The sequence below is a fragment of the Dermacentor silvarum genome, chromosome 5, assembly GCF_013339745.2.
Source record: "Dermacentor silvarum isolate Dsil-2018 chromosome 5, BIME_Dsil_1.4, whole genome shotgun sequence".
NCBI classification, from domain to species: Eukaryota; Metazoa; Arthropoda; class Arachnida; order Ixodida; family Ixodidae; genus Dermacentor; species Dermacentor silvarum.
The window spans coordinates 14,404,139-14,424,263 of record NC_051158.1 but is presented as its reverse complement, the minus strand read 5'-3'; the positions used below and the strand labels follow the sequence as shown (position 1 = coordinate 14,424,263).

General features: G+C 45.4%; 2 protein-coding genes across 2 annotated transcripts in view; both read right to left on the bottom strand.

Annotated features, from left to right (window-relative positions):
* The window catches only part of LOC125939618 (lysosomal alpha-mannosidase-like), a 42,027-nt gene extending 40,536 nt beyond the window's left edge, over nucleotides 1-1,491 (bottom strand). The window contains exons 1-2 of the mRNA XM_049667380.1: nucleotides 1,369-1,491; nucleotides 196-418 (exon numbers count right to left, since the gene is read on the bottom strand). Coding sequence (XP_049523337.1) covers nucleotides 196-294 — 99 coding nt within the window. The 5' untranslated portion in view covers nucleotides 295-418; nucleotides 1,369-1,491. The remainder of the gene's footprint in view (nucleotides 1-195; nucleotides 419-1,368) is intronic.
* Nucleotides 299-19,725, bottom strand: LOC119452767 (lysosomal alpha-mannosidase). Its single transcript, XM_049667178.1, has 12 exons — nucleotides 19,614-19,725; nucleotides 16,237-16,422; nucleotides 14,970-15,069; nucleotides 14,379-14,528; nucleotides 12,102-12,295; nucleotides 11,493-11,598; nucleotides 10,431-10,510; nucleotides 8,116-8,166; nucleotides 4,703-4,756; nucleotides 3,998-4,159; nucleotides 1,369-1,488; nucleotides 299-418 (listed from the first exon to the last, which is right to left on the bottom strand). Exons 1-12 carry the CDS (start codon nucleotides 19,635-19,637, stop codon nucleotides 299-301), a joined length of 1,347 nt encoding a protein of 448 aa, XP_049523135.1. The 5' UTR covers nucleotides 19,638-19,725.
* Nucleotides 19,726-20,125: the final 400 nt, after the last annotated feature.

The window sequence follows — 20,125 nt, the reverse complement described above, 5'->3', positions numbered from 1 at the left end:
AAGTGGTTCAGGGCCCCTTTAAAGAATTTTTAACCGACACGTTATACGATAAAATGACTGTTGGAACGTTCAGCGTAATATCCGTAATAACGCCAATAGTGTTTGTGCGAGCGGATGAAACTTTCGCGTTCTGAATATCGATCGTTAACGCTGTATATCTCAACAAACCATGGCAGCGTGACTCTGTATACGCACCTGTAGGAAGTTTGACGCATGGCGTATGTGGTGCTTGAGCTGCGGCCTGTTGCTGTAGAATCCCGTCCACCACTCGTAGTTGCGGTCAGAGTAAGGCATGAAGTCACCGCCGTACGAGAGCGCGCTCTCCGAGGGCTCCCTTCTTGCGGCGAAACCACTGCTCGTGCACCGACCGCAGGTAACACTCGGGCGTCGAGTAGAATGCGTTGTACCGGCTGCCGTTCTGCGCCATGGAGCGAGTTATAAGAAGCGCTGTGATTTACGCAAACTTTTGCGGCAATTATTAGAGAGTCTTAGGGAACTTCAGCAGTAGGGGATCGAAGGTGAGGAGTTGGACGCGCTAGGATTCACTTTTGAAGCTACTTTGAGCTGCCATTTACGCACATTTGTGCGTATACACTGTTAGGGAGTCTTAGGGAACTTAAGCAGTAGGGGATTGAGGTGAGGAGTTGGACGTGCTAGGATTCACTTTTGAAGCTAATTTGAGCTGCCATTTGCGTACATTTTTTGTAGAGACTGTTAGGGAGTACGTCTTAGGGAACTTTAGCAGTAGGGGATCGAGGTGGGAAGTTCGACGTGCTGGTATTCACTTTTGAAGCTAATTTGAGCTGCCATTTGCGCACATTTTTGTAGAAACTGTTAGGGAGTCTTAGGAAACTTTAGCAGTAGGGGATCGAGGTGGGAAGTTCGACGTGCTGGTATTCACATTTGAACCTAATTTGAGCTGCCATTTGCGCACATTTTTGTAGAAACTGTTAGGGAGTCTTAGGGAACTTTAGCAGTAGGGGATCGAGATGGGAAGTTCGACGTGCTGGTATTCACATTTGAAGCCATGCGATAGGAACAGGCGTTTGCGTATATTCTTGGCTAAGCTGTTATAAGAAGTCTTAAAACTTTTAGAAATAAGGGACCAAGGGGTGAGTTGGAATGCGCTGTGATTCAACGTTTGAAAACAATCAGAGCAGACATTACCCGGATCGGGACGACCCCGTTGGGCCAGAGGGCGAGTTGATTAAGTACAGCGAGAATGAACTAGTTAAAGTTGATCTTAAAGGGTTGAGCACTTATGAATAAAGAATTCTACGTAACTATGGCCTGGAAGCGTTAGCTGTTAAGTATTTTAACCAATTTACAGCCCCTTTAACCGAACTTCAACAACTCGGTGCTTCTCACCACTGAGTTGATGGTGTCGATGAGCTGGTCCATTTGCGAGTACCACACGGTGGCGTTGGTGTAGGCGAAGTCGTCGCCGAACATGACGATGCGTTGCTGCGTCTGGTAGCCACGGCCCGTCTGCGTACCAATGCGACAGGAACACTGTTTTTGTACCGTTTGGTTTCTGTATCTGACATGCTCACTTGCTGTGTCTTTTAGCGGCTACCTGGGCCCCTGTCAAGCTTGGCCGGTATTTTGTAGCGATGCGTTATGCTTTATTCTGTGCTAGTCTTATCATCCACCGCTCACGGCCGGCTGATCCCGTTGAAAACGTGAGCGGACCGTCGCTCTGACCACTGACCAAGTGCGAAAAGCGCGAAGAGGCATTAGCATCGGAAAGGCATCGCTACAAAACACCGGCCCTGTGTACAGTTTTAGCTCAGGTTGCCAGCCAGAACCATCTGGTAAATAAAGGGAATAGAAGTGAACAGCTGTTATTACCATAACTATAAGATAATAGTCACATCCTATATAGTGCTCCCTTTCTTTGTCTCTCTCTACTTTCCTATCACTTTACCACCCCCTCCCCAGCGTAGGGTAGCAAACCGGATCTTCCCCTCTGGTTAACCTTGCCTTTCTTCTGTCTCTATAAGCAAGTTAATGTTATTACTTTGCACGTTATAAAGCGTTGCTTAATAAAGAAATGTCGCAGTTTCACCCGAAAGGCGAAGCATCAATTGCGATAGCAAATTAGTAGAGAGCTATACGGAGTAAAGGTAGTAGTTTTTATCAGCTGTATAAACTTGGACACGCAGCAGCACCAGCAACGCGCAGAACTGTTGTCGACGCAATCGGCGTTTTGCCCGCGTTCGCTCCGAACGCGTGCGGCGTTGGTGACTGATTGCCGGTGCCTCTGGGGGCGGCTTGGAGGTTTTCGACGAGATCAGAACGGGACACTCGTCGAGCAGCGTCCGAAGTCTTTACCACCTTCTCGCCTCGCAACGTTTCTATATAAATGCCAAATACACGCCCCAACGACGACTTATTCTGGGTGATAGAAAACAAATCTCGAAGGCTATGCCTTTGCTGGTTGCATACGTCGAAAGTGACTGCAAAGCCAGAAACTCGTCATGGCCGCCACGTTTTAGACACCACCTGTTAGAAATCCTGAGCCTATACATGTAGCACCACTTTCGAAATGCTTAATTCCTATGTACTGCGCCGGACATTACCTCCTTCAGTTTTAATGCGCATAATGAGAGGCGCAATTTGTCTTTTCTTTAATTCAGGGCCGCAACGGCAAGAAGGAAACGATAAATGAGAAAATAGCTCTTATGCAACTACGTGGCAATTAGTGCTAACATAATGAGGTTCCGCGTATCATTTTAATGCGCAGAATAATGTAAAACGCTATTTTTTTAGGAGACGCACTGTATACGTATTACGAAGAGCATGACGTGCTGATCTGCATCAATGTTCAAAATGCGTGTTCCTTCTTGTGTTAGGCAGCACGCGTTCTGATAATTCGCTCTCCTTGCTTTCAACGAACATTCCATTTATTTTCGAGGCAAGCCGAAGAATATCTCTGGCAACAAGTATTGAGAAATAATTTATTTAATTAAAATAACGGGGACTGATCCTAGGGATGGAAGTCTTTGCTTTGCAGTCTGCGCCGTGTTTCTATGAAAGAAACGTATAACTTTGAATGATTAACAAACGGTTAGTCGTAATTCGTGACTAAATAGTTTAAATCTGCGTTCCACGCGGTACCGTCCCTAAAAGAGTAAGGGTTTTGGGGGGGACAAGATAACAGAGAGATTTAACGTGTCGGGTATTCCGGTTTACACAAGCAGATTACCTGGTTAGCAGAGGCGTAAACGTAGGTGGCCGGATTGGGGGTGTCACCACAAAACTCAACTAGACAAACACAGAGGTAATATTGCAGTAGAAGAATAAGAGTTATGGGGTTTGACGTGCCAAAACCATGGTCTGATTATGAGGCACGCCGTAGTGGGGGACTCCGGAATAATTTGGACCACCTGGGATTCGTTAACGTGCACCTAAATATAAGTATACACCCGTGTGTTTTCGCATTTCGGCCCCACGGGAAACGGCCGCCGTGGCCGGGATTTGATCCCGCGACCTCATGCTTAGCAGCCCAACACCATAGCCACTTAACAACCACGGCGGGTCGCTAATATAGCAGTAACCAAGTCTTTTCTACTTCGCTGCTGGTGTAAATTTGGGGCAGCAGCGTAATCGTGACCACGTTGCCTTCTTAAATGTTTTTTTTTCGACGAGAAAATTCATGGAACACGAAAACATGTCTGTAAGGCATTGTGGTTAGATAAAGCGTCACAAGACGTCGCTACCAGCGCCTGGTAATCCGGTATGACGTAAACGCCCTTGCGTATACCGGCATATCGGGCTCGCTAAAACTCTCTAATACGCGACACGCCGCCTCATAACTTGCCCCACACTCTGAATGCTTGCACATCTGCAAACTTGCGCTGGTAGCAAAGAGTATATAAGCAAATGAACATAACAGACATCTCACGCCATGTTTGCCGGGTCAATGAGTTTGATGTTTTATGTCTGCAAATGACAAACGGGCGCAAGCCGCGTCGAGCTCTTGCTAGAATCTTGCCTGAACGGGAGGCGTATCCGGAGCCTGCCTGGCGTTGGACGTCTGCTGCTTTTTCTGCGACCCTCCGTAGCGTGACCTGGCGGCCGGGTACATAATCGGCCCGCAGTCCGTGGAACCTGGTTGACACCTCTCACCAGACGTGGGCTCCAGTTTGTCACCCTTCTGTAATTGTACGAGCGTAGTAAATCTTACTCGAAAAGAACGAGGTCGTGGCTTTGTGTTCTAATCCATCGGGCCCAGGCAAACAGTTTATCTTATTTCAACACGTCATACATATATATTATCCGCGTTTGAGTGCTATGTTTAGTTATGTATAGTTATGTATGTTTGGTTTGGTGTTGAGCTTGCTCACTCGTGTGCGAAACATTACATGTTTCATTCATTCATTCATTCATTCATTCATTCATTCATTAATTTATTTATTTATTTATTTATTTATTTATTTATTTATTTATTTATTTATTTAGCCGAATCTGCGTTTTTGTTCGTTGTGTTGAAATCTCTTTAGAAGTTTTCGACGGGAGCTATTTGGTAAGAAATGTCTTGATGAAATAAGCTGCGCTGCTCAGGTTGCACGAACACAGTAACACTGCATAAGGAATATAGGGCATACGCATTGCCCCGCATCGAGATAGATGTGCATGCGCATGTGCATGATGTGCATGCGCAATGATGCTACTGATGATGATGCGATGGCTTAATTACCCCTCTTGGGTCAGCTTGGAACTCATCGTTCGGAGAATCAAGTGGCTGTGGTGCCTGCAAAAAAAAGTATTTCGACTTCATAGGTGATTCAATCAAATGAACTCAACCTTTTTGGGCTAAAAGTTGTAGCTTGACGGGGAACAAAAGACCTTAGAGAGAGAGAGAGAGAGAGAGAGAGATAAGTTTAATGATGCGAAATGCAGAGAGGTCGGCCTGAGGTAAATGACCTTAAATAGCACCGTCAGCGTAGTACATAACAAGACAAGTGTACATGGTGTGACAAAGTAGTAATTATACACTAAGATTATTGACATCAATAAACTGCGGTTGCAACAACCATAAAAAACAGACATCATTGTGCATAAAAAATGACAGCAATACATAAACAGATGAAAGCAAGCGCTTCTGCATACTGCAAATTGCAATTATAAACAAGTCAAATAAGGTTTAGGCTGGCAGTGACGAGCATAATAATGACTGAACATTCAAATGCACCTGCCGTGGGTGCTTAGCGGTTGTGGTGTTGGGTTGCAAAGCACGAGGTCGCGGGATCAAATCCCGGCCACGGCGGCCGCATTTCGATGGGGGCGAAATGCGGAAAACACCCGTGTACTTGGATTTAGGGGCACGTTAAAGAACCCCAGGTGGTCCACATTAATCCGGAGTCCGTCACGTACTGCGGCGGGCCTCATAATCAGATGATGGTTTTGGCACGTAAAACCCCATAATTTAATTTAAAATTCATATGCAATGTTGTCAGTGTTTCACAGCTTAAAAAAAGCAAAAAAAAAAGTTGTCGCAGTTTCACCTGAAAGGCGAAGCATCAATTGCGATAGCAAATTTGAAGAGAGCTATAGGGAGTAATGATAGCATCTTTATCAGCTGTATAAACTTGGACATGCAGCAGCACCGGCAATACGCAGAACTGTTGTCGACGCCGCCGGCGTTTTGCCCGCGTTCGCTCAAAATGCGTGCGGCGTTGGTGACTGTTGCCGGAGCCTCTCAATAAATACGCACTTGGTGCCGCAGCTATTATCATCATCGCAGCTAAACGTCGCCTCCCTTCCCTGCCCCTCCCCCCCCCTCCCCCACAGTCTTTCGCGCGTCGGAAGAAGGTACATTTACTCTACATATATGGTGATTGTAGAGGAGGAAAGAGACGCCTACTTCTGCAGCCCTTAAGGGAGCACAGCGCAGAACGCGCGTTTGTTCTCCGCCGTGCGTTCACTCCCCGTGAAAGCGCGCGTCCCTAGCGCTCTTTCACTCGCACATACAGCGTTCGGCGGCGCGCGGCGACGATTTCATCTCCATTGACGTCATACGGAACCTCACGGCGACGGCGACGCCGACGGCAGAAATCTGCTTTTGAGTGTCCATATAATTGCTATCGCAATAAAGATCATAATTGAAATATATAAGCATAACGTCGTATCGCTGTAAAACAGTAAAGAGCGCCGATAGCCTTCCCGAAACCGCATGTGAACGCCGGCGTATAGCATCACTGACAGCCCAACGGAGCAATCAAAACTAGGCAGCCCAAATGGTAGCACGCATGGAAGTGACGTCGAACACGATTTTCCGCAACAATAATGTTAGAGAGGAGAAAACGAAGAACTATTTCAAGCCAACCTGCTGCGCATGAGAACACTTTTATTATTATTTTTTTCAGTTTCATGTTCAAGTGGCGATTTTTTTTTTTTTTTCGACGATGGCATATTTGAACCAGGCAAATTAGTTCTGCGGAATCCCGCAAGGTGGAGTAAGTGTCGTGAAAGGGAAAAATTGTCATCCTGTACCCGAATGTAGCAAAAAGCTAGATAGGAAACTCATACTGGTTTGTTCAGAAAGACAGCTTCGCAGTTGAGGGAAAAGGTTTCGGATCATCCCGGACCAGGACGAATTTTTCCTCAACTGCGAAGCTTTCTTTCTTAAGAAACCAGTATGTGTTTCCTTTGTAGCTTAGTTCTACATTCCCGTGCATGACAATTTTCCCTTTCATATCTGAACCAATGTATAAAACCGGGCCAGCTTGTACACGCTTATTGCTGACAGAACAAATTGAACACATTTGTAATACTGCTCTGTCCTAACTGTTATAGCCAGCGCAGAGTAACTACTCGTAACTAGAGGAATGTACCTCAGGTTTACCTCTCTATATTTCCTATCATGTCTCCAGTAGTTTCTTTGTAGGATTACAAGCTTACTATATGGTACAAATCTACTCTACGTAACAATGATAGCATAATTTCTTTGGCTAATCTGCAAGGGAATGCAGAACAGGATGACTAGGTATAAATAGCCGTGGAATGTCTCCACTCCCATGGCGTATTACGGCAAACAGTCCTTTGCGTTATCCTGTATCAACTCGATTAAATTATCTCTTTAAAGAAAATTTTGGCCATTGTAATTGTGGGACATCTGTAATCAAGTTATTCTGCAAAAGCAAACTTTCACTGTATTGAACGACGTGCGGCGCTGTGAACATTTCATGTATTGCGTATTTTTTTATTCGAATTATTTTTCTTATAATGCGTGATATGTTGAAGACATGAGCAATGTATCCGTGCTGCAATGCTGCCGTGTAACAAAGAGAGAGATAAAGAGAAATACAAGCTTTACTGATATGCCGGAAATGTCAGCCCGGCTGATCGCCTGGCAGGCTACTCCAGGGGCTGGGTGACGATTACAAAAACAAGAACGTAACAAGGAGTAGTGACCTCAGTCAAGACAAAGCACGGCTTTTGGTCCCGGCCCCTCCTTCATCAGAAAGAAAATAAACATTGATTGATTGATTGATTGACTGACTGACTGATTGATACTGACGGACACTGACTGATTGACCGATTGATTGTCTGACAAACTGATTGAACGAGTGATCGATTGATTCAACGAGTGATTGATTGATTGGTTGACTGACTGACTGATTGATACTGACGGACACTGACTGATTGACTGATTGATTGTCTGACAGACAAACTGATGAATTGATTGAACGATTGATTGTTTGATTGATTGATTGATTGATTGATTGATTGAGCTGCTCTCAGTCTCTGTCAGTTGTATATTGGTGTCGCCAACAAATCTGGTGTCGCCAACAAATCCGCTATCGTAACGGATAGCTCAAACAAACACGCTGATAGAGTGCTTGTCAATGCTGCTTTTTTCGTCGTATGTTGTGTTGGTGCCATCTACCCTGAAAGCGAATTTGTTATCTTCCTCTTTTGCAATGAGGTCCTTGTTATTACTTAAATATCTTAGTGTGCCTCCACAAAACCACAAGGATCGCGCGCTGTTAACAAGAAGATACTGTTTAGCTCAGACGAGAACATACTAATGATAATTGCGCAACAAAAACGTGAAATGCATTACATCGCAAGTCACGTTACAACTTCGTTAGATCACTATATACTTACGGTTTCTATGGCGTCTATGAAGCCCTGCGCGACATTGACTTTATTTTCTTCCTGAAAAAAGAAACAACGTAAAGAATAGGAAACCAAAGTGGCAGATCTTGTTAAGTTCTTTTATTAAGCACCTCGAACTCTCTTCGCCAGTATTTCACAGCCTAAATCAACCAGTAAGTGCAATTGTATAGCGTGTACTTTCTTTTTATCGTTATCGTGCAGAAACAGAATATATTTATCAACACGAGGTACGCTAAAGAGAAGTATGATTGCTCAAAAAAGTCGGTGGACTGGTTTAAATGTAATAATTAGTGTTTTTTCCAGGAAATCGTAATGCTTGAAAGTATTTATTAGCCAACACTAGGCGGGCAGCTTTACCTTGACCGCGTCCACTCAAATTGAATCTGTAGGAAGCACTCGAACACGATCAGCCCATACTTTTTTAGATGTGAATGTCTTTGTGGAATCAGTGATCGTCGTATAGTTGTCGTTTTAGGCTTTTAGCTTCGTCTGACTCGACGCAACCAAACTTTAAGCGGTGTCAGCGCCGTGGCCACACTTGTGGCATAAAACTATCACACTTTAGTGTTCATCAACTCTACAGCTATGACTTTAGGTAGGGGATAATAGAAAACAAAGAGAAAAGAAACACACACAAAAAAAGAACACGAATGCAAAAAAAAAAAAAAGTAGGCAATGCAACTCTTAGATCTCTATATATCTGTTTGATTTCTGTGCAAAATCGGTCTTTACATTGATGGGCCACTGTTAGTCGCGAAAAGCGATTCTATCCACGTGAAATTCTTGGAATGAGAAATAACCTAATAAGATTTATTATTTCACTTCAGAAATAAATTAGAACGTTTTGCCAAATCTAGGTGCACCCGCCAGGGTGCCTTATCAGGCGCTGTGGCGTTCTGCTACCAAGCACAAAGTTGCGCGGCCAACTTTTCAAACCCGCTTTGTCATAGTTTTATCTTATTTTCACATTACAAATCTTTATCTTTTGGCCATGAATCTCAGGATGCTACTTTGTGATCCCCCCACCCCCCGCTTTTCCTCATGAAGCTAAACCTTGCGGAAAAACGTGAACTGAAAACGCGCGATTCTTACTCAGACAAAGGTTCAAGATGTGAAACATTGCGCAATGAAGATTTATTCCCTCTCTCCCTACCCTCTGTGTTGTAGAACGTCATTCCACTCAACACTCCAGCTCGACTCGACGAAGTGGATGGCAACGCCTCCCTTCGGCACAAGTGGCGGCTGCGCTTCGTTGACACTACGTGACAACTGTCGAGAACCTCAGTTCCTTCTTCAGCGGAGAGGCTGCGCTCAACTTTTCGAAGCGAGATCAGGATGCCTTAGAACGCGCACTTATAAATCGAGGTACAATAAAGAAGAAGCATGTGCTTACTGTCGGTAAAGCTAGGGAAACGATGGATCATGTTCTATTAGAATGTGAAGATATCTGCCCAGTGGTCGATTTAGGCACCTCTGGCCTCCTTGAAGCCCTCGGGTTCAGCGAGAGCAGGGGGAAAGTAAGCACGTCCACAATAGAAATTAGTGAGAGGCGATTGGAAGATTGGTGGAAGGAAAACAGGGAAATGACAAACAACGGAGGCGCACAAAAACAAAGTTCCCAATAGAGGTTCAGAAAGTTTGATGCTGGGAATTCTTCGTGTTTTTTTTTCTTTTCTTTCTTTCTTTTTTTTCTTTTTTGATTACCAGTAGGACATTAAGCCTTATAATAACGAGCTTGGTGGCGTAACCCACCGCCCCGTTCCAAAGGGGACGCGCCTAGCATCCCTCTATCCATCCGGTACCGTTGGGATTCTAAGATGGAAGGATTATATGGTCAGCAGTCGAGAAAATTAAGAGACGATTAGAGTATTCGTGGCAAAAAAGCAGGGAAGAGATTGAGAGAACCGGAGTCATAGCAAGCATAGGTAATGGCTCGATGTAGTCAGAGTTGTTTTAAATACGAAAGCTGAGACCGAGATCAGATAGGCAAAAGGCAAGATAGCGATATGTACATGCAGTAAAATCTGAATAATTCAAGCAGGTTAGGTGACCCTTTGTCCCCGCCCTCTTTCAATGGCGATACCAATAAACATCATCATCGTCATCATCATAGTATAGTCACTCGAAAAACAGGTTGTTCTTCAAGTGACTCTAGTCGGTAGAGTCGAGGAAGACAGAGTGGAGAATCGTTTGAGAGTACGAAGGTGCACATCTCTCACAGAAAACTCGATGCGGAGATAACGGGCATGGTTTGAAATGCGAGGCAAAGACGACATTGCCCAAAGAGCGCTTTGAGATCTCACCGTGAGAAAGAATTCCCTGAAGTTGACCACGCCGGGAGGAGAGTAACGGTGGGGCAAAATGGAGGTGAAGATCTCCCATTCTGAAAGTAGTTGGAAAGCCAGAGGCAAGTAACACATGTAGCTTCGCTCGGAGCAGTGCTTTGAAAGGTGTCTACCAACAAAGTTACGTCGTGGACCGACTTTCTGTATACCATCACTGTGAGAGGACCGTGAGAATAAAGAAAGCACGGGACAAGTTTTCATATTACCTTTAGGTACCGCACCATGACAGCCCGTTTCCCGTAACCTTTCGGGGAAGAATGAATAGTCCAGAGCGAAAATATTCGTAAAATAAAAGCATAGGCGTTTTGAAACTAAACAGTGAGCAATGTAGGCTAAAGTTTCTTCAATTTCAATGACTATAATCATCATCATAGATTCTACGAGGCCACCGTAAGCATTTCGTGCGCGTTCGGGTCGCGTGTTTCGTCCGACTGCGCGTACAGTTGGTGCAGCCATCGTCGAGCTACGACTCTTCAAGCGAATCCGGACTATAGTAGGGTACAACTTAAGAAGGCAGGAGAGACCCCGCCAAGATGACCGAAGCGCGGCAGCCGATTGCCTCCGCGACTAAAGAAATAGTCCCGCTGACGCGACTGAGCCCACCTCGAAGCGCGGGCTGCCATGTTCTCAGTCGGTGGGGTCACCGGCCGTCCGGCTCATGACGTCAATCTAGATTGCGCGCCCATTGGTGGAGGCTCGTGTGCATCCGCCTTTGAGGGGAAAATGCCGCTGCCTTCTGAAATTGTACCAGACTTCACCCGATGCTGCCAGGCTGACACACAGTCGTAGAGCGCGCAGAGACTGTACGGACGGAAAACGTACGATACTGCTAGCAGTTCTCATTCGCCGTCGGCATAGTCTTCGGACATTGTGTGTCATACGGAATCCGGATTATTTTGCACTTTCACCTTCACGCCAAGTGAATATGATAGGAGGCGCTACGTTTGCCACCCACCTATTGTCCTCTGTCACTCTGTGTTTGCTTCAAAGATGGAGCACATACAGTGACACTACACCCACCGAGCTTTTCGTCGGCGTGCCACACGAATTCCAGCGCGTCCAGGTTTCCCCTCCAGCGCCGCTCCAAGTGGTGCACTCTGCCCAGGAAGAGGCCGTCGAAACCCATCTGCGCAGATGTCGCCGCTCAGCCCTCACAACAATCAGTGCTATTCAACACCCAGGAAAGCGCAAAGCGTAACAAATGTTCAGCGGGCAGTATACAATTACAGTATAAGAACGCTTTAATACTGATTACAAAGTGACGTGATGTCGAGAAGCGTCGTTTAGGAACGTGATGTTAACGTCATGAGTATCGGTGTTCAGCGACGTTACAACCGGGAAAACGAATCAGCACAGAAAGGATTTTGCGGGGTTCTAGTTACATATAGGTTACTTGAATAGTGAATAGGTTGTGTGTGTGGTGTGCGTGTGCGTGTGCGTGCGCGTGCACGTGCGTGTGCGTGCGCGTGCGGTGCGTGTTTTCAACTATTGCGTGACGGTTGATTTTTCGCACGTATGTGACCTATGTTGTACACGTAGTAACCATTTTGTGACCCATGTATGGTGACACAGCGAAAGAGATGGCACTCTTCAGAGCCACGAGTCCAAACCGTGGCTGAAGTGTCTTACCTGTGCGAAGAGAGCTGCCTGCTCCCTCGAGTGACCGTAGGGGTCCAGCTGCCAGACGGCGCGCGGCAGCGCGCATGCGCCGAACGTGGCGTTGATCCAGCGCATGCCGAGCGTCATCTGGTCCAGAATGTCCGAGTAGTGCGTGGTCGCCTCGTCGTTCATCACCATGCCACCGCTCACCAACTCCACACGGCCTGCGGCGAGGCCATCGTGGCGTAACTCTCGATTCCATGGGGACCAATACCCTCCACATACAACGAGGTCACAAAGCACTTTTATCTAGACCGCAGAATATACAGCACACCTCACAATAAGCTCACCAGGCCTCAAGCCATCACCTTCAGAATGCTTCAAACCAACACGTACCCCACGCAGAACAGACTACATCACTACATGCCTGAGCTATACACAACATCATATTGCGAAAATTGCCTTAGAACACTAGACGTACATCACTTGCTCTGGCCGTGTGGTCGGACCCACGTAAACAAGAATCAAGACTCCGCCAGGCTACAAGAAGCACTACGCAGCATGGACCTGGCGGAACAGCTCTGGGCCGTCCAGCGATCCCACGATGCGGCCAGGGAGCTAAAACTCCCGGTCCCAACGTGGGAGTAGCCCGCTCTATGGGGCTTTGCGCCCCGTAGCCCGCAGGACCTTACAATAAAGTTATCCCACCCACCCACCCAATACAGCGCCTCGGTTCGCCCTTATATGTCTCGTCGTTCAGTCGACCTTTAACGTCCTTGATCGAAAACCGTGTCGTCGACGCGAAATCGTACACGATGACGACTCGGTGTAGTAATTCACTTACTACACCGTCCCGACATCGTGTCTTGCCTATATGCAAACGCTCACGCAACAATTCTGATGGTGCGCGGGTCGCCGTCGTCATCGTGTTAATTAAGGTGCAGTTAATTCAGGCACTCGAACCCACGACCTTCGGTGGAAGTCGAACCCACCATCTTTGTCGTTAAGGCGAAGTTAATTAAGGCACAGTTCATTAAACATAGAGTTAATTAAGGCGTTCCAACCCAGGACCTTTGGTGGGAGTCGAACACACGACCTTCCGTGTTAATTAGGGCGCGGTTAGATACGGCAGAGTTAATTAAGGTAGCGTCAACTAAGGCAATCGAACCCGGGACGTTTGGTCGGAAAAAAAACTAGATTAAGTTATAACGCATTCTAATGACTATGTCAAGTAATTCGATGAATTTTTCTTGAGCGCGCAGGCTTTCGCCTTCACCCTGTTTGGTGTATGCTAAAGTGACTGTCATTTTTTTTTTTTTTTTGCTTACCGCTATACCCACTGAATCTTGGCATCTGGGCCTCTGGTCTCTGTGCGATCCTAGGGCACCGTAGATGGTGCCGCAATTAATGCTGTCTTACATAACAATCCAGAGGCTTTTGTCTACCGTAGGGTGCTTCAAGAGCGTAGGCATCGAGGCACCCTATTCTTACGGACTTCATGCGCGCCGCTACACCCCATAACACAGCGCTTGAGCGTTGTCGGGGTTGCGGTTGTCAGCCGTTGTTCGGTGAATGCAAGGTTATAGGCAGGCACAATAATCAGACGACACGAGAGATAATTGACGCGGCAGAAATTCTACGCCTTGGGGAAAACTGCGTCAGTGTGGCTTCGTTGTGACGATCACAAAAAGAGCTTTGTTATCTTAACGGGACCGAATTTTGCCAAAGCTGGGCGACAGATGCTATCGATATGTGTGTCTTGGTTCTGTTACTTATTGTTTAGAGTTTATCTGGCTATCTTGCTATTGCAAATGTACGTGTGCAAGTCTATTCTGTTGATTATATATACATGCGTATTTTATAATGTTTTTCATGTTACGTCACATGTTTGTATAAAACCACTCGACTTCCTACCATTAAAACCAGTTAAAAGTTCGTGTCGTTTCATAGTTTTCGTTTCAAGTGCTGCGCAAATAACATTTATCATGTTTGTGCGTATCAAGGCTCCCTATAGTCTTACGAATGTCAGAGTTTCCGTCTATAGCGACAAGTGTGGAAGCAGTATAGGCTTGACCGAGGCGTTAGGTTTCAAGGATACTAAAAATAAGTCATTAACGAAGCGACTGGATTGCATTTTAAACTCAGTTAATCGCCAGATTAGGTCTAGACCAATGCGGTGTTCGCCTAGTACATATGTACCACGTGCTACTGCAGGGCTGGAACTGCAGTACTTCACTGTGTCAGTGTGCAGCGAACGCGAATGCCATCGGAACTCCATTTTCCCCGAGGATTGCAGGTGGCGCGTACCTTCTGCGATGAATTTCCTGAAGATGATTCTGAAGACCTCGCTGCTGGACTCGTACCACTTCTTGAGGAAGGCCACCTCAGTCACGCTGAACATACGTTTCTTGTTCTTCAGCAACTCACCACTGACCGAGTTCAGGATGGCCGTCACCTCTGGAATGGCACAGGGAAGACTCATTGTCCTGCCCCCGTCGCATAAATAAATAAAAAAAACGAATGATGGAAGACATCGGGTAGTTAGTGCGAAGAACCGTATGCAACAGCGAAGCTTCCAGACACCGCAACGTATTTTGGACAGCATTTTGGGCTAGCTGAGAACGCTTCCAATGTTTCGGTTGTTTGCGGTGTGTGTCAATTGTCAAAATGATCTGGACAATAAAAAGCTTTTTTATCAAGCCTGGTGGGCTGGGCTCACGTTGAAGCCATTAGCTAGTGGCTGAATCTCGATGGAATTGAGGCACAAAAATGTCCCTGTACTTGGATTTATATGCACTTCAAGTACTAGGTGTCGCGGCCTCCACTGCTGCTCCGGGATACACCTACCTCCATCGACTGAACTATGTGCTAAACCTCTCTAATCTCTCGTGCGCTTACTTCTCAAGTTGGCTTCGAAGGTGTTGTGAGAGGCGATGTCCATGTGGGAATGTGGGACGAAGTGGATGTTGATCACGTCCGGCTTGGCCTTTGGACATAGCTGCCGTGGGAAACGAGAAGTTTTCAAGTGAAAAACAATTCAGTGAAGCAGTAAGTGGGTGAAATAAATATATATAAAAAAGAGAGAGAACCTGTCACCCACCAGACTGTAGTGCAATGACAGAGAGGGTCCCTCGGAAAGAAACGGCGTAGTTCAAGAAAAAATAGCCGGTAGTCGGGCCGTTACCACATCCTTACATTCGCTCGCAGAGGAACTGTCAGAAATTTGGCAGTTAGACACTGGCCACCTGATCGATCGACCGATAAATTTATTTATTTATTTATTTATTTATTTATTTATTTATTTATTTATTTATTTATTTATTTATTTATTTATTTATTTATTTATTTATTTGCTTCGTCAGAGTACAATGCAACAGGAGGCGGAGGGAAAAGCCGTTCAAATCACGGCTTGGGGGGTCCTTTGCCCCCTTTGTGAACAATGACAGCAGCTGAAAGACAGCACATTATCACAGCACCGTTTTTGTTTTAGGTTACAGCATTGCTTTAATAATGATGAAACCATGAAAAGAAAACTGAACAACATAGCCTTATACAACCTCCTTAGCTTCCTTTACCATCATCATCATCATCAGCCTATATTTATGTCCACTGCAGGACGAAGATGATTACATGTCGACGATGGTGAAGACAGTATGATGACGATAAAATAACAACGACCGCAGGACGACGAGTAAGCTAGGACGAGGGAAGGATAGTACTAACCAGTCTTTTCTTCTTTTTTTTTCGGAAAAGCCTGCCTTTTGGCATAATCAATAACTATGTAGTTAAAGATGCACAAACATATGTGTTTCATACAGGTCAGTTACCAATCGCACATTCCTTTACCGAGTCAGCTTACTGAGATGGTTGTTGAGTGATTGCGCTGCTAAGCACGAGGTCGCGTGATCGAATCCCAGCCGCTGTGGCCACATTTCTATGGGGGCCAAATGCAAAAAAAAAAAAAAAAAAAAAAACCCACCTTTGTACAAAGCATTGGTCCACGTTAAAGAATTCCAGGGGTGGTCGAAATTAGTCCGGAGTCCTCCCCCCCACATACACACTGTACGGCGTGCCTCATAAACAGATCGTGGTATCGGCTCAGAAAGCCGCAGACTTGACTTTGTTTTACTGAAAATTGAACATGGTCACGACGTAAGACGCTCACTCTGAACGTGCAGTGTATCTCTCCGCCAGGTGACTTTGGCTTTGCCCCCAAGCTGCCAGGCGGTTCCGAGTGAAGCGGTCCCATGCCGGCAGCCATTGGCTGCGCAGTGGCGGCGGCCAGGTAGAACGAAAATGCCGCCACGATGATCCAACCACACCGCATCACTTGCCGGCTGTTCACTGTTATCTGCGCGATAAGGAGATCAAGGTAGATCAGATCACTAGGAATGACCGAGAAAACAAGGGTTTTTCGCAGCGAAGAGCTGTTCATGCGACCTCACTTCCTTTTATTTTCACAAGTGCGATATCAAGTTATACTAAGTGGCCATTTTTTCGTGAACCCTCTTGTCTGAATTTTCTTGCGTGTCATACGCGCCTCCGAGATCTGTTAACACGCAATATTTTACCGGTAGTAGCAATTTATATCTAGTTGTTTTGTATCACTTGGCATCATCTTGTCTGCAGCATCTTGTGTGTCAAATACCACTCGTCCTATTTACATTTCTGATCGCATGTTCACCGGGCAAGACAAAGAGCTTTAGCCTGATCGGAAATCACGCCGACCGGCACTCCCCGTGCGTCTGCGCGTGGCAAGAAACGAATGCCGAGAGGGCTTATGGGCAGTTCCTTTTTCAGAGTTCGTTCGAGAACGCCTCACAAGAGCGCTGAGTAGCGGCAATCCAAGATGTGCTCGATAGTTCAAGGTATGTTGCATATGATGCAGTTAACAGATAACGCAACAAAGAAGCTCTTGCTTTGTAGCCATGGCTTCAGAGGGAGAGTGCCAGAATGCAGTTGGGAAAAAAAAAGAAAAAAAAAAAAAACGTTTGCCCGGAAGATCTAACAGGCTTTTTTTCTTTTTTTTTTTCATCGTTTCAGCACATTTGTTCAGGTCCTAAGCTATACACCGTGCGATAGACAGGGTGTAGTAACAATAAATAAATAAATAAATAAATAAATAAATAAATAAATAAATAAATAAATAAATAAATAAATAAATAAATAAATAAATAAATAAATAAATAAATAAATAAATAAATAGAACGAACATAGAACAACAATATCACGATATAGTTTCTTTCCCGTAACCAAAGCACAAAAATTAATTCTAAAAAAGTGTTCTAAGTAAAGAAAAGGCGACAGCTTCCCTCAAAAGCCGATTGGTGTTGGTGTTCCTTCAGTTCTTGATGAAACCACCCACTCGGGCAAGGAAGAACTCAATCTCACTTGAATAACAGTACGCAGATATACATCACTTTGATCTCGTATAAGAAAAGAACATACTAATCATATGTCTCAAAAACAAATCTGTTAGTCCCAGCCACCTCCATTCTTAACCGAACGAAACAAGTTACACCGGCTGGTTCTTTCCCAAGTGGATACCTATATACATATACAGAGGGTGTCCGAACTATCATGCGCCAAGATTTAAAAATATGCAAATACCACGTAGCTGGACAGAACCAAGCTAATGTAGTTGGGAGATACTCAGGTTATTTTTTGCATTCCGCTGAATTACGTAATTAGTCTGAATTAATTATCAACTTCACAAATATAATTAGATAAAAAGTATATATGAGAAAATTGTAGAGCAACATGAAAAACACCCGATAACGCTGTCTGTTGCTCAATACGTGCTACATAAAAGTGTTTTTCTGAGCGGGAAAGTGCCTCGAAAGAAATTGAAAGTGCCTCGAAATAAACTGAAAGTGCCTCGAGCGGCTAGTCGCGCGGAAATTTTGCGTGTATTCGCGGGCGTCTTTCCGGCTCAGAAAAACACTTTTATGTAAACGATATTTCGAAATCATATTTCACTGGCTATTATCAATTGTCAGTAAAATATCAGTTCGTGTCCTTTTTGAAGAGCTCCATGGTGGTCATCTCTTATCTTAAGTACGAACTGTTCACGAGTCGTGCGATTTATGAGTGATTGCAGACTGAAGTACTCTTTTAGAGTCGCAGAATCGCAGAGTGTAGAATCGCAATACGTATTTCTGGACGTATTGTCCTCAGAATTTATTGGTCTACTCCTATATCATCCTCCTAAGAAAACAAAAAAGAATACAAATTGACATCGTCTGAGGCGTATCTCGTCCACAACCGATTATCTATATCTAGGCCGCCTGATCAGTAGGCGGAGGATGCTTCTCGGCTTCTCGCTTCCTTTCTCGAAAAATCTCCGCTCGCTACTTTCCTGTCGAGAATGATATATATGTTCCATTGATAGCGTGCATGTTGTTGGTGACCTTGAAGTACCGGACGCTTCAGTGTTAAACAAAGGAAATGAGTACAAGATAGACGACGATTATTGTTTTCGGGAGAAGATAAACCCTTAAGGGTGCCAACCTTGTTTCACGCGATAGCGTTAAGGGCCCCGTGTCCCAGAAAAGCCGGCCTCGGTGGCATTGTCCGTTAGAGAAAATTATATTTACGCGTATTTATATTTCACGCCTTGCTATATGACATGCGGTATATGTGGGTTATGTTGCCACACCATTATGTCACTAATGTTGCTCATATCTTGTCTTACATTCTTGACAAAGCTATTCCTCGGAATTTCGAGAATGACAGCCCACAAAGAAATGTCATGAAAAATAAAAATAAACACTAACAGCGCATGCCTTTTATGCTAAATCTTCTCAAACTGAAATATAAAAGTGCGAAACGATAACGAAAACTTGAAAGTGATGCAATTCTTTTTTGGCGCGTCTTCGCACAATCTCCGGGATCGGCCCACGCAAGGGGCCGCGCGTTAATACCAGAAAGGTCGCCTTCGTGCATATAGCGTTCGCCGCCAGCGTTTCCCGGTAAACGTTACGGTTACATAAGCTGCAGTTGCCGGGAAGCGTGAGAAGCAGTCGGGGATCTTTGAACGCAATCGCATTCCACTCTTAAAGGCGAAGCTTAAGCGTCCTCCAATCTTGTTTTTTATTTTTTTTTTATTACAGTGAAGAATTTGTCCTGTTCCGAAGATTTTTGTTTCTTCTGTGTTCACTTAACGGGAACACACGAGGGGATGCACACTTTGCAAAAATGTTGCTGCGCATGCGCGAGCAAGTATATATTCCAACCAAATAATTAACCTCTACCACAGGCCAGCAGAACTGAACTATTCTTTCCATTCAACACTCGTCCCTGCATTTCCTTCATTTCGTTTCTCCCTTTGCCTCTTGTACACGGCGGAGCTTACAATGAGGAGAAACCATCCCGCAGAATTTTTTTTAAAGCCTTTTTGGTGCTCGTGCGCCTTCGCTGGAATGTGCAGGGGCGGAAGCACTTGGAGCGAGAAAAGCAGTCTGTGAACGAGAGTTTTCAGTTGGAATACGTCCTCGCAGGAAAGCCAACTTACAGATTTTTCGCAAACTGTCCGTTACTCACTTCGCTGGCTTCGGAAGCTGGCATGAAATACCGACGCAGCGGAGCGGGTCGTGGTGCGTTTGACGGCGCCGGGAAAGCGGAGACGACCGCACTTCGTCGTACGAGAAGCACGGGCTTTGTCGTCGGGACCGCGTCAGCTTTGTTACACTGCGCGACGGTGTAGCAGTATACCGACGAGGAGAGAGAGAGATCGGACATCGGAGAACGTACATCCGGATTGCTGCGCCGACACCGGGAGTTGAAGTTCCAGCCCGGCCATATCCCCTCCAGTCACGAATTATGATCGGCTGTCGATGCGTGCGTGAAAGATGCATAATTTTATGCCAGGCTGCTTGAGACTCCACTGAAAACAAATCAAGATGGTGGAATGACTCCTCATGCATTTTATGATGAGTCATAATTACAGAGTACATTGTAAGTCAGTCATGGCTTAGTTTCTTCACAAAAAGGATTCAATCACCCGCTCGAAACACATGCACAAGTTATTCATTGGCGGCAAGCATTTCAAGAAA

Coding starts and splice junctions, on each gene's coding strand:
- LOC119452767 (XM_049667178.1), bottom strand. CDS start 19,637: ATGCCAGCTTCCGAAGCCAGCGAA. Junction 12,296..14,378: donor CAGGAAATTCATCGCAGAAG/GTACGCGCCACC, acceptor GCCTCGCCGCAG/GCCGTGTGGAGTTGGTGAGC. Junction 4,757..8,115: donor TCATAGACGCCATAGAAACC/GTAAGTATATAG, acceptor TTTTTTTTGCAG/GCACCACAGCCACTTGATTC.